General features: G+C 45.2%; 1 protein-coding gene across 4 annotated transcripts in view; it reads right to left on the bottom strand.

Moving 5' to 3' along the window:
- Window positions 1–18,028, bottom strand: part of CNTN2 (contactin 2) — a 130,974-nt gene that overhangs the window by 32,561 nt on the left and 80,385 nt on the right. For all 4 annotated transcript variants that reach the window (XM_075335676.1, XM_075335677.1, XM_075335679.1 and 1 more), the window contains 3 exons: window positions 15,540–15,642; window positions 4,638–4,813; window positions 279–415 (listed from right to left, as the gene is read on the bottom strand). In XM_075335676.1, coding sequence (XP_075191791.1) covers window positions 279–415; window positions 4,638–4,813; window positions 15,540–15,642 — 416 coding nt within the window. The remainder of the gene's footprint in view (window positions 1–278; window positions 416–4,637; window positions 4,814–15,539; window positions 15,643–18,028) is intronic.

Below are 18,028 nucleotides of genomic sequence, written 5' to 3'. Positions count from 1 at the left end.
ATAATTCTTATAGAGGCTGGAGCTTTTTTTATTCTGTGCACTACCTCCGTTCATTAATTTCTCAACAACCCAATTTGCTCATATTCCAGGTCTAATTAATCTTTAGTGAAGGCAGAAGAAACATTACCATTATAATAGTAACCCTTGTACTCAATACTGGCTTCTTGTGATTTGTGCAGCAGAACATAACCCTCAACAAGTATACAACAGTTACCTACTACATAATATACATTAATACACACATACTACACATATATTTTTGATCTTGCTTTCCTCACCTGTGATGTTAATGGTTTTCCATCTCTTAACCAGCGAATCGTGGGTCGGGGTTTTCCAGATGCTGCACAGTTCCATTGAAGATCAGAATCAATTTTGGCCTCGGTATCAGAGATAATTTGGAGCCACTCTGGTTGTGCTGAGAAATAAAAAGAAAATTATCCATTTAACTACACGCAAAGGAAAGCAGGAGCCCAAATATTTTGATTAACCCAGCATTATTTATTTCCGGTTGCCAACATGTTCCCTTGTACTGCACAGAGATTATCAGCACATGGCACCTTTTGACATGTCAAAACAATTTCTAGTGTATATTTTAGTATTATACAGTCATGGACAAATGTTTTGAGAATGACACCAAAATTATATTTTCACATGATCTGTTGCCCTCTGGTTTTTAATTGTGTTTGTCTGATGTTTACATCACATACAGAAATATAATTGCAATCATATTATGAGTACCAAAAGGTTATATTGACAGTTAGAATGAGTTAATGCAGCAAGTCAATATTTGCAGTGTTGACCCTTCTTCTTCAGGACCTCTGCAATTCTCCCTGGCATGCTCTCAATCAACTTCTGGACCAAATCCTGACTGATAGCTGTCCATTCTTGCATAAGCAATGCTTGCATTTTGCCAGAATTTGTTGGTTTTTGTTTGTCCACCCGTCTCTTGATGATTGCCCACAAGTTCTCAATGGGATTAAGATCTGGGGAGTTTCCAGGCCATGGACCCAAAATCTCTATGTTTTTTTCCATGAGCCATTTAGTGATCACCTTTGCTTTATGGCAAGGTGCTCGATCATACTGGAGAAGGCATTGTTGGGCGCCAAACTGCTCTTGGACAGTTGGGAGAAGTTGCTCTTGGAGGACATTCTAGTACCATTCTTTATTCATGGCTGTGTTTTTAGGCAAGACTGTGAGTGAGCCGATTCCCTTGGCTGAGAAGCAACCCCACACATGAATCGTTTCAGGATGCTTAACAGTTGTCATGAGACAAGACTGGTGGTAGTGCTCACCTCTTCTTCTCCTAATAAGCTGTTTTCCAGATGTCCTAAACAATCGAAAAGGGGATTCATCTGAGAAAATGACTTTACCCCAGTCCTCAGCAGTCCACTCCCTGTATCTTTCGCAGAATATCAGTCGGTCCCTGATGTTTTTCTGGAGAGAAGTGGCTTCTTTGCTGCCCTCCTTGAAACCAGGCCTTGCTCAAAGAGTCTCCGCCTCACAGTGCGTGCAGAAGCACTCACACCAGCCTGCTGTCATTGCTGAGTTAGCTTGGCCCTGCTGGTAGTCCGATCCCGCAGCTGAAACAGTTTTAAGATACGGTCCTGGCGTTTGCTGGTTCTTCTTGGGCGCCCAGGAGCCTTTTTGGCAACAATGGAAGCTCTCTCCTTGAAGTTCTTGATGATGCGATAGATTGTTGACTGAGGTGCAATCTTTGTAGCTTCGATACTCTTCCCTGTTAGGCCATTTTTGTGCAGAGCAATGATGGCTGCACGTGTTTCTTTAGAGATAACCATGGTTAACTGAAGAGAAACAATGATACCAAGCACCAGCCTCCTTTTAAAGTGTCCAGTGGTGTTATTCTTACTTAATCATGACTGATTGATCGCCAGCCCTGTCCTCATCAACACCCACACCTGTGTTAATGGAACAATCACTAAAACAATGTTAGCTGCTCCTTTTAAGGCAGGAATGCAATGATATTGAAATGTGTTTTGGGGGTTAAAGTTCATTTTCTTAGCCAATATTGACTTTGCAAGTAATTGCTGTTAAGCTGATCACTCTTAATGACATTCTGGAGTATATGCAAATTGCCATTAGAAAAACTTAAGCAGTAGACTTTGTAAAAATTAATATTTGTAGCATTCTCAAAACTTTTGGCCATGACTGTACAGTATAGAGTGTTGAGCGAGTAGTTGACTATTCGTACTCGCTATGCTGTTAGCGAGTACTGTCCGCTACTCGCAGATTCGTTACGAGTAGTGGGCACAATGTAAGTTAATGGGAAATACTCGCTAAGTAGCGAGTAACCCGCAAGCCATACTATTCGCTACTCGCACAAGAAGTACAGCTTTCAGGTTACTCGCTACTTAGCGAATATTTCCAATTAACTTACATTGTGACCTCTACTCATAACGAATATGCGAGTCGCGGACAGTACTCGCTAACAGCATAGTGAGTACGAATATTTAGTTACTCGCTGAACACTAATTATATGTCCTGGAACTGTCATGATACTTATGCTTTGCAACTTGCCTTGCCATGCGTAGTTTTTCATTGCCCGGAGAGCAGAAGCAGAGACACAAAGACCCATCCCCATTCCCTGTATACTGTCCTTATTGCTGGAGGTGGATTACATTTGACAACAGGCAGTGAACAACAATTTAGACAGAAGGGGTCTTCCCTAGTGGCTGGCACTTTGGATGGATTATTCAGGTATAAGATAACATCAATTTTAAATATTGTAATTTGCAGATTGTATTTCACACAAAGGCGGGCTTTGCACGTTGCGACATTGCAAGCCGATGCTGCGATGTCGCACGCGATAGTCACAGCCCCCATCGCAGCTGCGATATCCTTGTGATAGCTGCCGTAGTGAACATTATCTCTACGGCAGCTTCACATGGACTCACCTGCCCTGCGACCGTCGCTCTGGCCGGCGATCCGCCTCCTTATTAAGGGGGCGGGTCGTGTGGCGTCACTGCGACGTCACACGGCAGGCGGCCAATAGGAGCGAAGGGGCGGAGATGGGCGGGATGTAAACATCCCGCCCACCTCCTTCTTTCCGCATATCCTACGGAAGCTGTGGTGACGCCGGTAGGAGATGTTCCTCGTTCCTGCGACTTCACACACAGCGATGCGTGCTGCCGCAAGAGCGAGGAACAACATCGGACCGTCGCGTCAGCGTAATGATGGATTACGCCGATGCTGCACCGATGATACGATTACGACGCTTTTGCGCTCGTTAATCGTATCATCGAACCTTTACACACTACGATGTCGCATGCGATGTCGGAAGTACGTCATTTTCAATTTGACCCCACCGACATCGCACCTGCGATGTCGTAGTGTGCAAAGCCCGCCAAAGTCTATCATATCAGATCAAATTGTCTGACAGTACAGTGACCATTTAAAAGAGCAATTTACTCAAATAAAAAGTGGTTTGGATGTTTTAAACCAATATTCTTTAAAATTATTAATATACCATACTTTATTTACGAAACTTTTATCTATGGCCCGATTTTACTAATGGCCCGGTTCCTAAAGATCAATACAGGACAAAGCAAAGCCTATCCCCAGGTTGGCACATGACTAGAGATCTGTGTCAAAGAGCTAGCTGTCAGGTTAAGCTCAGTAGCCGGGAAATACTCTTTATCTCTGCATCAGTCGTAATAATAAAAGGAGCTGGCTTGGCTATAGAATTGAGGCAGATGGCTAGTCCCCTTTGTGCACATATCACTGGTTTTGTGCCAACCAAGGGAAGAAGCTCTCTTCCGTGGCTGGACCAAAGCAAAGTGGAATTGCAAGAGACAGCAATGAGATCTGACCATTGGTAGAGTTATCACTTATATATTTCATAAGATTGAGTCATTTCAGTTTTAATCACATCCAAACTATAATTTATTTGGTCACTCTTGGACAACTTTTTGAAAGGGTTGTCCAGACTAGGGGCTTAAATCACTCTATGTGACTGCAGACTTATGAATCCTCACAAGAGTGCACAATGTGCGCTGTCAGGATTCTCTGGGGTCGGCGCTCGAAGCGGTCATGTGCCATTTGCAGACTTCTGGCCAAATACCCACTAGACATGTCAGATCTCTCTCAATTCACTCGTATTGAGCTAGGCCGCGCATGTTTGGTTGGCACATGACTCCATGTATGTAAATCACATACTTGAGGGCACACACCCGCCGGCTCCCAAAACGAACAATGGAGAATCCTGACAGCTTGCAGTGCGCGCACTGTGAGGATTCACATGTCTGCAGTCACTTAGAGTGATTGCAGGCTTTAACTTCAAGACTGGACAATTCCTTTAACTTTCAATTGATGTTGTGGATTTGTAAAAAAATGAAAATATGGCCCAAATAAACCCACATTGAGATAAATAGAAAAATTATCTAAAAAAGGAAAATAGTCAAAATTGAATATTTACTTTTATTTACTCAATATTAGATCACCACTTTATCTGATAAATTGTCTTGTATTTTTATTGATTCCCAGTTGTCATCTGAAATGAGGTTCATCTCCCAAGAGTTTGGATTTCTGACTAGCAAATAATTGAAGAAACTTGATTCCATTCATTCAAGATTTATACAGGGAATTCAAGAAGAAAGAGGCAGTATACAATGACTCCTTACCTTGCACTATCACACGACCTTGATAGGTATCTCTGCCTTTAGGGTTTTCAGCTTCACACTCATAGGTTCCATCATCATCAAAGCTTACGCTTTCAATATGCAGAACGGGGTCTGAAGCGAACCACTGAGGGGGCTGCGATGTATCTACCTTCCTCCATCGAATGCGAGGCACTGGGCTTTAAATGATATTTCATGATGTAAATGAATAGTAATTTAGTCCAAACTACTAGCAGTTCAAACATCTACCGTACCACAATGCATCATTATACTCTCATAAAAGTCTACTAAGTGGAGATACTTTTTTAAGTCACTAGTTTTTGGAAAATGCTATGACATGGATAGCCAAGGAGCAAGTGAAATAATACTCGCATGCCACTTCCATTGACCAAAGCAACACACATCCTCTTGCTTTTTTTGCCCCAATTTTCACTAGGGCTTCAGACGCTGAGTAGGCCATAAGGGGGCTTTACACGCAACAACATCACTAACGAGATGTCGTTGGGGTCATGGAATTCGTGACGCACAGCCGGCCTCGTTAGTGACGGCGTTGCGTGTGAAACGCACAAATGACCGCTAATGATCATAATTGCTCACCATATCATTGACACGTCGTTCTAATCTCAAATATTAATGCTGTTGCAGGGCGCAGCTTGTTCGTCGTTCCTGTGGCAGCACACATCGCTATGTGTGACACCGCAGGAATGAGGAACAATATCGTACCTGCGGCCGCCGGCAATGAGGAAGGAAGTAGGTGGGCGGCATGTTCCGGCCGCTCATCTCCGCTCCTCCGCTTAGTGACGTCGCTGTGATGCCGAACGAACCTCCCCCTTAGCAAGGTGGCGGTTCGCCGGCCACAGCGACGTCTCTAGGCAGGTAAGTATGTGTGACAGGGACTAACGATGTTGTGCGCCACGGGCAGCAATTTGCCCATGATGCACAACCAACGGGGGCGGGTGCTTTCACCAGCGACATTGCTAGCGATGTCGCTGTGTATAAAGTGGTCTTTAGACATCATGTCATGTGTTGCCTGAGGCCTGGGCAGCACCTTGGGAGATGCGCTTCATGACATCACTCCATCATAACATCTGAGGCCTACTTGGCACCATGAAGATCGTGGAAGAAGATGCGAGAGGGCATTCAAAGCACCAGTAAACGAGATGCGCCATCGGGCCAGGTAAGAGGTGAAGTTTTGTTTTTTCCATCTCAACTTTATTTTCCTCTGGGATCTTGAAATGTCTCAGGCATAATGTAGAACATTCACTTCACATAAAATTGAATTTCCCTGCAAAATTTGAGTAAATTGCCAAATATTAATCTCAGCAAATTCAATCATTTCTAGTTAAATATTTTGTTTGATTTTTTTTTTTATTTCTCATATCAGTATATTAAAAAAATTAGCAAATTTCACACTGGCCACTAAGCCCAATATTAAACTTCTACTTGTTGCACATGAACATCGACAGCAAGACACTGACTAAAACTAACTGCATTGTACTGAAGTATTTAATGAGCATGCTGTCATTAAGGCCCCCTTCACACGTCCGTGATACACGTGCGTGTTTGGTCCGTTTCCGTATATACCGGAGACACGGCCAAACGTGCACCAATGTTAATCTATGATTGTGGTCACACGTGCGTTATTTCATTATGTCCGTGTGTGCGTGTCCGTGATCCGTATGTGTTTGCGTTTTGCACGGATGCATGTCCGTTATCTGCACGGAGCACGCACACGTGGACACAATGAAAGTCTATGGGTATGTGCACACACGTTAGTAAACACGTATGCATCTACCTATAGTCCGTGTCCGTTTGGTGTTTTTATTTCTAGTGATGTCGGCTATTCTTTCTATTTCTGTGTATGTCGGTCAATCTCCCTGAGTCCGTCGGTCGGTCTCTCTGTCGGTCTCTCTGTCCCTCTCTCACAGTCTGTCGGTCAGTTTCCCCCCCTCTCTCATACTTACCGTTCCCCGATCACCGGCGCGGCGCTGCACGGCATTCACACTGCTGCGGCGGCTTTTACTATTTTGAAAAAGCCGGACGCTCATTAAACAATCTCCTATTCCCTGCTTTCCCCGCCCACCGGCGCCTATGATTGGTTGCAGTGAGACACGCCCCCACACTGAGTGACAGGTGCCTCACTGCACCCAATCACAGCAGCCGGTGGGCGTGTCTATACTGTGCAGTAAAATAAATAATTAAAAAAAAATGGCGTGCGGTCCCCCCCAATGTTAATGCCAGCCAGATAAAGCCATACGGCTGAAGGCTGGTATTCTCAGGATGGGGAGCTCCACGTTATGGGGAGCCCCCCACCCTAACAATATCAGTCAGCAGCCGCCCAGAATTGCCGCATACATTATATGCGACAGTTCTGGGGCTGTACCCGGCTCTTCCCAATTTGCCCTGGTGCTTTGGCAAATCGGGGTAATAAGGAGTTAATGGCAGCCCATAGCTGCCACTAAATCCTAGATTAATCATGTCAGGCGTCTCCCCGAGATTCCTTTCATGATTAATCTGTAAATTACAGTAAATAAACACACACACACCAGAAAAAATCCTTTATTAGAAATAAAAAACACACACATATACCCTGGTTCACCACTTTAATCAGCCCCAAAAAGCCCTCCATGTCCGGCGTCATCCAGGATGGTCCAGCGTCGCATCCAGCTCTGCTGCATGGAGGTGACAGGAGCTGCAGAAGACACCGCCGCTCCCGACAGCTCCACGCGGCAAATGAAGACAGCCGCGCGATCAGCTGAGCTGTCACTGAGGTTACCCGCTGTTACTGGATCCAGTGACAGTGGGTAACCTCAGTGACAGCTCAGCTGATCGTGCGTCTGTCTTCATTTGCTGTGTGGAGCTGACAGGAGCGGCGGTGTCTTCTGCAGCTCCTGTCACCTCCATGCAGCAGAGCTGGATGCGACGCTGGACCATCCTGGATGACGCCGGACATGGAGGGCTTTTTCGGGCTGATTAAATTGTTGAACCAGGGTATATGTGTGTGTTTTTTATTTCTAATAAAGGATTTTTTCTGGTGTGTGTGTGTTTATTTACTGTAATTTACAGATTAATCATGAAAGGAATCTCGGGGAGACGCCTGACATGATTAATCTAGGATTTAGTGGCAGCTATGGGCTGCCATTAACTCCTTATTACCCTGATTTGCCAAAGCACCAGGGCAAATTGGGAAGAGCCGGGTACAGCCCCAGAACTGTCGCATATAATGTATGCGGCAATTCTGGGCGGCTGCTGACTGATATTGTTAGGGTGGGGGGCTCCCCATAACGTGGAGCTCCCCATCCTGAGAATACCAGCCTTCAGCCGTATGGCTTTATCTGGCTGGCATTAAAATTGGGGGGGACCGCACGCCGGTTTTTTTTAATTATTTATTTATTTATTTTACTGCACAGTATAGACACGCCCACCGGCTGCTGTGATTGGGTGCAGTGAGGCACCTGTCACTCAGTGTGGGGGCGTGTCTCACTGCAACCAATCATAGGTGCCGGTGGGCGGGGAAAGCAGGGAATAGGAGATTGTTTAATGAGCGTCCGGCTTTTTCAAAATAGTAAAAGCCGCCGCAGCAGTGTGAATGCCGTGCAGCGCCGTGCCGGGGATCGAGGAACGGTGAGTATGAGAGAGGGGGGGGAAACTTCAGTCACTCGGGGGATTAGCGGTCACCGGTGAATCCTTCACAGGTGACCGCTAATCAGTACTCGACACAGACAGAGCCGCGGTATGAGGATGAAGTTGGGTGAAGTTCACCCGAGTTCATTCTCATCGCGCAACTCTGTCTGCTGTCAGCCGACATTTATAAACGACATTGTGCATCACACACACGGACATTCCACACAGACATTCCACGTACACATACACGTTAATTCCACACGCACACACGGACGTTCTACACACAAACACGGCTAGCATACGCAATTCACACAGGTGCCACACGGACCATAAAAACAGACACAAAAACGGGACACGGACCCGAAAAATGGCCCGTAACACACGTGCGTGTTTTTCACGGACGTGTGAAGGGGGCCTAAGACAAAGGTCATTATGAGGGGAGGGGGAGGAGGTGAACTGTGATATCACCTTTTGTGAATGGTGACTTTTGTGTTATTTACTACAGAGATGTTTATCCTTTCATTGTAATCTTGTCTGTAATGATAAGGAGATTGCTGAAAAGTCAGCTGTACAGAACAGGAAGTATGAAGCCAGTATAAGGGCAAGTGCTCACTTTAAAATGTTAAGATTGTGGATTTTTTTTTAGCCAGATTTGATATGAAAATTGAAAGAAAAAGCATTAGAAAAAAATGTTAAAAGTAAAATTAAAGAAGTTGTCCAGTTACCAAAACTGTTTTTTTCTCTGATAAATCTTGCTAATATGTTCCCCTCAACACATCTATTATGTTTTTTCAGCAAAATTACCTTTTATTGTGCACTAGTAGCACATGCTCATTGCTGGCAACAGCTCTGATGGGGTTAATCTCTCCTCTGACTTCCTGTGTTCAGTTCCTACAAGTACCAGAATTCTTTGTGGCTCTAGGGCGGTGTCTAGCTTATCTAATACACCCCCCTCAGCTCTCCACCCAAAGCCTCCTCCCTGCCTCTTCAATGTGTGGATGCACTGAGAGAAATCACACAGAGACATCCGAAGCTGCCAGCTCTGCACACAACCAGGGGAAGAAAGTGTGTGTGAGTGTGAGTGTGTGTGTGTGTGTGTGAGTGTATGTACAGAAATTATGATTATTAGCCGGCGCAACATGTGAAAAAAATAATTGGGGAAAAAAAAGTGACGGGGTGATGAGATTGCTTTTTTCCCTCTTGCCTAGTCTGTGTGTCATCCGTATCATCCGCAAACCGCATATGACCGGATCTTGTGGATTAAATGTGCAGCACATGCAACCGTTATTTTACCGGATCCTTCTGCAGCGGGACACAGAATTTATCGGCCGGCACTGGAGTCAGCTGACTCCTGATCTCACAGCCCGCACACGCTGCAATGTCTGCAGGTGGGCTCATTCACATGACCGTTCCGTTTGTCCTGGTCAGTTCCTGTTTTTTTGCGGCCCCACAGACAGGACCATCTTTTCAATGTCTTTTGTGTAGGATCGGATGGTACACGGTAGCACTTCCATGTGCATCCGATCCTACAAAAAAATTATGGAACATGTCCTTTTCTGTTCCGTAATAACGAACCGTGACTCAATACAAGTCAATGGGTCCGCAAAATTCACGGAAGCAACACGGAAGCACTTCCATGTGACTTCCGTTGGGTGCCCGTGCAGTCAGTATCTAGCTCCAGCCCCGCGGCTGCCCGCTCAGCAGTGTCAGCAGCGGCCCGCACTGCAGTGTCAGCAGCCGCGGGGATGACAAGCACTAACGTCAGGAGGTTAGTAAATTCATTACATACGGTGATGAAGTCCTGCCCTCCTGACATCAGCGGTCGTCACTGCCTTCTATGCCCGCCGCTTGTCACATCACCTCTCGCTGTCGACCCAAGACTGTGACTAGTGGTGAAGTCACGGGCCGCTCGCGATACTTTGTTTGTGAAGGCGGCGGTCATTGAACTCTGTGACAGCGCTGCTGTCAGGAGTTCAGCGATCATCGCAGGTAATATACCTCGCTAATCTCCTGATAGCAGCACTCATCATGCCCTGCAGTGACCTGGGCTGACCTATTGATGTTCGCTCAGGTCACTGCACGGCTCTCCCAGCAAATAGGGAACATTCTGTTCTTCATTGACTGGGACATTGACTATGGTATGGATCATCGTGGGACCCCCTTGTATTACACCAGACCTGGATTTGTTTTTCTTTCTAATAAATTGGTGAAAGAGGGAATGTGTTGGGGAGTGTTTTTTCAAATAAAAATGTGTTTGTTGTCTATTTTTTTTTTTTTATTACTGCCTGGGTTTGTGATGTCGGGTATCTGATACACGCCTGACATCACTAACTCCAGGGCTTGATGCCAGGTGACATTACACATCTGGTATTAACCCCATATATTACCCCGTTTGCCACCGCACCAGGGCAACGGGATGAGCTGGCGCGAAGCACCAGGACTGGCACATCTAATGGATGCGCTACTTCTGGGGCGGCTGCAGCCTGCTATTTTTAGGCTGGGGAGTGTCCAATAACGGTGAACCTCCCTAGTCTGAGAATACCAGACCACAGCTGTCCACTTTACCTTGGCTGGTGATCCAATTTCGGGGCACCCCGTGTTTTTTGTTTTAAATTATTTAGTTAATTTAAAATAACAGTGTGGGGGGGCCTCTGTTTTGGATTACCAGCCAAGGTGAAGCTGCCAGCTGTGGTTTGCAGGCTGCAGCCGTTTGCTTTACCCTAGCTGGCTACAAAAGATAGGGGGACCGCATGTCATTTTTTTTATTTATTTATTTTTTGGCTAAATACAAGACTAAGCACCTTAGTGCCACATGACAGTCACAAAAGGGTGCCAGCTTAGAATATGCAGGGGGGTAGGACATTATATATGTCTTTCTTATCTATCTATCTATCTATCTATCTATCCAGTTCTCTATTCATTCATTCATTCATTCATCCCTCTATCCCTCTGTCTCTATATCTATCTATCCATCTCTATATCTACTCGTCTATTTATCTTTCTTGCTGCTTCAGTTTTTTGCAGTCCGCAAAAAAAAACGGAAGGCACGCAGATGTCACACGGATGCCACTAGGATGCATCCGTGAAAAAAAAGGACCGTTTTTTGTGGCCCGCAAAAACGGAACGGTCATGTGAATGTAGCCTTAACAGCAGTCACTGCCTGCTGCCGATCACATGTGACCGTGTGTGGGCTGTGTGTGTGGGCTGTGTGTACAGGAGTTCAGCTGAGTTCAGATCAGCTGACTCAAGTGTCGGCCGATCAGGCTGGGGCCACACGGGGATTACTGCGATCCCCTCGCATTACACTCGGCTCACGCTCAGTACAGCAGAGCTGAGTGTCATGCGTGTGTCCCTGCAACTGAGGTCCGACTGTGCGAGCAGACCTCAGCTGCGGGGGGCGGTCCGCCACTCGAGGGGTGGGCCAGCACTGAGGAGGGGTGGGAGGGATTTCTCTCCCTCTCTCCTCCGTAGTCCACCGATGTACCGCAAGTGCAGTGCGATTTTTCTCTCACCACATACACTTGAATGGGTAAAAGAGAGAGTCTTGCATTACAGTCGCAGCATGCTGCGATTGTTTTCTCAGTCCAATTAGGGCAGAGAAAATAATCGCTCATGTGTGCTGACACACAGGCTAATATTGGTCCGAGTGGAATGCGATGTTTTATCGCACTCCACTCGCACTGTGTTTCTCGCCGTGTGCCTTAGACCTTACTTGTTCTATGTCCCCCTGCATCCATCGCAGCGTGTGCAGGCTGGAGTTCAGCTGAGTTCAGATCAGCTGACTCCAGTGCTGGACTGAACTCCGCTGACCTCACAGCCCGTACACGCTGCAATGGATGCAGGGGGATACAGAACAAGTAATCGGCCGACACTGGAGTCATATGATTACTTGGGATGAATTGAGCAGTAAAATGCTCTGGTGCTCGATGGGCGAAGTCCATGTCGATTTTTTTTTAAAAAAAATTCATTAAAAATAAAAAAACCCCAAAAAATCACATTGTTTGTGTGCATTTTCTATTGCTAAGGGTAAGCCAAGCAGCTACTGGCTGCTAACCCCCGCTGCTTGGTGTTACTTTCACTGGCAATAGAAATCGAGGGAAGCATTTATTTTTTTTTATTATAAAGGTTTTTGCCTGAAAACTTTTTTAAAAAAATGATGTGGGCTTCGCCATATTTTTGTATGCTAGCCAGGTACAGCAGGCAGCTACGGGCTGCCCCCAACCCCCAGCTGCCTAATTGTACCCAGCTGGGAACCAAAAATATAGAGAAGCCCTTTTTTTTTTATTTCATGAATTTCATGAAATAATTAATAAAAAAAAAAAAAAAAAAAAGACGTGGGCTTCGCTGAATTTTCGAGTCCAGCCAGGTACAACTAGGCAGCTGGGGATTGGAATCCGCAGTGCAGGGTGCCCAAGCTTTCTGGGCACCCCCTCTGCGAATTGCAGTCCGCAGCCACCCCAGAAAATAGCGCTTCCATAGAAGCGCCATCTTCTGGCGCTGTATCCAACTCTTCCAGCTGCCCTGGTGACTGGTGGCTCGCTGGGTAATAATGGGGTTAGGGCTAGCTGTAAATTATAAGATGGCCCTAAGCCCAAAATTCATGAGGTCACGCCAATATTAGACATGGCCACCATGAATTTCTAGTAAAGATTAAAAAAACACAAAACACAGAAAAATATTTTTATTAGAAATAAAACACAACACAATTAGTGACTCCATCTTTATTGAAATAAAGAACCCCCCTCCGCAGTAATCCTGGGTCAAGGGTCCCGCGCCATCCAATCCGGATCCAATATCATCTGATCGGTTTGCTGGAAGGCAAAGCGATCAGATGATGTCAGGTTAAAGGACATGAATCAGATGACACAGCAGCTGATTGTATAAAAGCCGGTTATACAATCAGCTGATGCATCAGTGAAAAAAAAAAAAATACTCACTTATGTGCTGATTACCGACAGCTCCTGGAGCGATCGGACGGGAGTCTGATCCCGTCAGATCGCTGCCGGTAATCAGCTGATGAAGTCTTCTGACGGCATCAGCTGATAGCCAGCCGGGCGCTAAAAAGATGGCGTCACCGCGAGACTATGATCAGCTGATGCGTCAGGTGACCGCATCAGGTGATCAGCGCCAGGTCCTGCAGGCATCGGACATGCCCGGAGAGTCTGCACACAGCCGGAGCGGCAGTCCTGGGAGAGGAGCTGGGAGCGGACATGGTACCGGGAGTCTGCAGACAGGTGAGTATGACATTTTTTTTTTCTATTGTTCACTTTTGATTTAGCAGCTGCCTCCATCTCCCGCCCGTACATTGCGCCGCACGGGAGCTGACATGGCACCGGACGGGAGATGGAAGTGGTGGTGACGGTACCGGGAGGATTCACGCTTCTGTGTTTAATGACAGAAGGAATCCTCTTCCTGTACACGTCACTTTACTACCCACCCCTTGTGTTTATAGCTGCGTTTTTAGTCATAGAAACGCACTAAAACGCAGCTGTATTTGCAAATTGTGTTTTTCATTGCGTTTTTGAACATCTCATTCAACTCAATGGGTGTAAAACGCAGTGAAAAAACACAAAAATAATTGACATGCTGCGTTTTTGTGGGCACCACAAAAACGCAGCTGAAAAAAATGCTGTGTGCAGACAGCAAAAATGAAAACTCATAGACTTTGCTGGGGAAGCAAAGTCATGCAGTTTTCTGAGCAAAAACGCAGCGAAAAACGCACTGTGTGAACTTACCTTTAGTTGGTGACATGCAGCTCCGCAGGTGACAGAGCAGAGCAAGTTGGTGACATACTCTGCTCTGACACATAGTGTGCTGCATGTCACTAACTGTATCCACTCTGGGACTTGTTGTGCAGGTGACTGGATGATACATGTCACTAACTTGCTCCACTCTGTGACTTCTGCTGCATTGTACCAACTGTATACACTCTGACCTGAACAAGTCTCAGAGTGGGGCAGTTAGTGACATGTAGCATCCGGTCACCTGCACAACAAGTCCCAGAGTGGAGACAGTTAGTGACATATAGCACACTATGTGTCAGAGCAGAGCATGTCACTGTCTCCACTCTGGGACTTGTTGTGCAGGTGACCGGATGCTACATGTCACTAACTGTCTCCACTCTGGGACTTGTTGTGCAGGTGACCGGATGCTACATGTAACTTACTGTCTCCACTCTGGGACTTGTTGTGCAGGTGACCGGATGCTACATGTAACTTACTGTCTCCACTCTGGGACTTGTTGTGCAGGTGACAGAGTGGAGCAGATTGGTCCCATGCAGCGTACAGTCACCTGTGCTGCTGGTAGGATTATATGATCACACTGCCGACACCGCCCGCTCTCCTGACAGCTGACCACAGCTGTCGGGTGGGCAGTGTGATCACATACTTGCGTGACAGGGGGGATTTCAGTGGGGAAACCCCCCCTGTACTCCACACTGGAGCCCGTACCTCCCACATCTGGCCGATCGTAAGCGGCGCGCTCTGCCTTCACCGCTCCACACTGGCGTCCTCCGGATCCTCCCCTCGATGCTGGGCTGTGACGTGCGGTAGTCATTGCCCACAGCCCAGTCAATCAGTGTGAGTGGCGTCGGCATCCTCTGACGTAAGCGTCAAGTTTGAGAGCCCGGAAATGCCGGGACGTCAGAGGATGCTGGCGGCCACAGCTCCAGGGGGTCATGTGACAGGCACTGAGCGTGCAGGATAGCGCCGCTCAGTGCCAGAACTGGAAATACAAGCCAATGGAGAAGATGCATACAATGGTAAGTGAAACTCATTGGGAAAATAAAAAAAATGGGTGAACCACCCCTTTAAAGGTTTACTCCTATCTCCAAGATCCTATCCCAATATGCACTAAGCGTAATAATACCTCCCCTTAGACATGTAGTATAATTCTCCTGATATAGCCATGTCACTTACCTCATGTGCAGGGCATTACAGCTTGGGTATCCATGTTTATGATCACAAGCAACTAACTAACTGTCACAATATTAGTGGGTGTAACCTTGGATACCTAAGCTGCAATGCCCTGCACATAAGGTAAGAGACATGGCTATATCAGGATAACAATACTACATTTCTAATTAGAGATAAATTTAATAATATTCTTATTATTGCACCTATTGCATATTGGGATAAGACCTTAGAGATGAGAATACCCCTTTAACAAAAAAATCTTGATTTAACCTAAATCTCATTTTCTTATTATACATTCATTTTAAATCAATGTCTAAGAACTGATTTTTCCACGTACTGTAGACATAAAAAAATTGAAGCTACTTACTTTCCAAAGGCAAAACACTCCAATGTCACTGACTGCCTGGAAAGAGTATATGTCTCCGCTGGGAAACGCACTTTAATACTGGGGGCGTATAACCGCGGCTCTGCTGCAAGATAAAAAGCTAAAATGAACCACATTATTTAATGAACTAAAACACAGTAATGACTACACTTTTATTTTACTAAAGAAGTTTTATAGAGCTAATGTTTGATTTGTAATATCTATGTTACACATACACAGTATGGTTGAAAATAGATGTCAATCAAGTCCAACTGACAGATGGGAGAGAATATGGATGGAGAGTAAGATATTACAATATACATACACCTAACACAGGGAGAGGAGTATCATATCATAGGTACCATGTGTTTTAGACACTTTCTGCACCTTGCTTGACAAAGGGGTGTCGTTTATCAGTAAATGAGCATGGTGTATAAGATAAGGAGCCTGGTGTATAAGATAAGGGTACAGTGTATAAGAAAAGGGGTATGGTTTATAAGATAAGGGCATGGTGTATAAGATAAGGGGCCTGGTTTATAAGATAAGGGTACAGTGTATATGTGTAAAAGGGCATGGTTTATAAGATAAGGGGAGTGGTTTATCTGTAAAAGAGCATGGTGTATAAGATAAGGGGCGTGGTTTATCTGTAAAAGAGCATGGTGTATAAGATAAGGGGAGTGGTTTATCTGTAAAAGGGTATGGTTTATAAGATAAGGGGAGTAATTTAGCAATAAAAGAGCATGGTGTATAAGATAAGGGGCGTGGTTTATGTGTAAAAGGGTATGGTTTATAAGATAAGGGGAGTAATTTAGCAGTAAAAGAGCATGGTGTATAAGATAAGGGGTGTGGTTTATGTGTAAAAGGGTAGGGTTTATAAGATAAGGGGAGTGGCTTAGCAGTAAAAGAGCATGGTGTATAAGATAAGGGGCATGGTTTATCAGTAAAAGAGCATGGTGTATAAGATAAGGGGAATGGTTTATCTGTAAAAGGGTATGGTTTATAAGATAAGGGGAGTAATTTAGCAGTAAAAGAGCATGGTGTATAAGATAAGGGGTGTGGTTTATGTGTAAAAGGGTAGGGTTTATAAGATAAGGGGAGTGGCTTAGCAGTAAAAGAGCATGGTGTATAAGATAAGGGGCATGGTTTATCAGTAAAAGAGCATGGTGTATAAGATAAGGGGAATGGTTTATCTGTAAAAGGGTATGGTTTAAAAGATAATGGGCATGGTTTATCAGTAAAAGGGTATGGTTTATAAGATAAGGGTAGTGGTTTAGCAGTAAAAGAGCATGGTGTATAAGATAAGGGGCATGGTTTATCAGCAAGAGGGCATAGTTTATATTGTAAGATAGGGGGTGTGGTTTATAAATAAATGGGCATGGTTTGTAAGACAGGGGTGTGATTTATCAGTAAAAGGTCTTGGTGTATAAGAAATAGGGTGTGGTTTATCAGTAAACTGGCATAGTGTATAAGATAAGGGGCATGGTTTATAAGATGGGGCTGTGGTTTATTAGTAAAAGGGTATGGTTTATAAGATAAGATATGGTTTATCAGCAAGAGAGCATGGTTTATAAGGTAAGGGGTGTGGTTTATCAGTATAATGACATGGTGTATAAGATAAGAAGCATGGTGTATCAGTAAAAGAACATGGTTTATAATATAAGGGGCATGGTTTATCAGTAAAATGGCATGGTGTATAAGATAAGGGGCGTGGTTTATCAGTAAAAGGGCATTATACTGTCATGGTTGTCACAGCTCCACTATGCGGAGCATTTTGCATTTGAAAATTTACTGCTATGTGTCTTGTGCAATTGCTGACAGGTTGTCTTTCAGCACTAGGGTCCACACTGGTTTTGGGAGGTGCCTTCACAGATGTGTCTCATTCCTGGTTCTTGCTCTGTTTCTTTACTGGGCTTGCTCTGTCTGAATTTCACTAGTTGTGCTTTTTGCTCAGTGTGCTATGGCTCTTGTCTGGTGTAAATGTTCTGATTTTGGCTTCTGACCTCGGATCTCTTCCAGACCATGTCTCTGCCTGCTCCATGAATCTTATACGTTACCTCCCGGCTTCTTACCTCTGAACTCTTCCTGACCACGTCTCTGTCTGTTCCCTGAACCCTTATTCGCTACCTACTGTGATGGTGGGATATGAGGGGAGGTGTATCATGTTGTGTAGATTCATATTTTAAGCTTAGTTCACTGTCCATTATTTGTACTGCTTGTGTGTACATTGTATTGTCTTTGGTAATCACCCCCTGTAGTGTTCCTGTTTCTAAGTCTGGGGGAGGTGGGCCTGGGATCCACCTAACCTCTTTGCTTACCTGGGGGGGGATGAGTCAGTCTGTTTGGAGAACTTGAAGAAAGAAGGATTGATCCTCTGGGAGAAGCTGTGGCTTCTCAGAGAGACCTATACATTTATCGCTTACCAGGTTGTGTTACTAGACTAATTTTACCCTCTGTTTTGTGGATTATGTTATGGACCATTTGATTTGCTTGGA

The sequence above is a fragment of the Anomaloglossus baeobatrachus genome, chromosome 2 (assembly GCF_048569485.1).
Source record: "Anomaloglossus baeobatrachus isolate aAnoBae1 chromosome 2, aAnoBae1.hap1, whole genome shotgun sequence".
Classification (NCBI taxonomy): domain Eukaryota; kingdom Metazoa; phylum Chordata; class Amphibia; order Anura; family Aromobatidae; genus Anomaloglossus; species Anomaloglossus baeobatrachus.
Note: the sequence above shows the minus strand (reverse complement) of the source record. Positions and strands in the feature narration are given on the sequence as shown.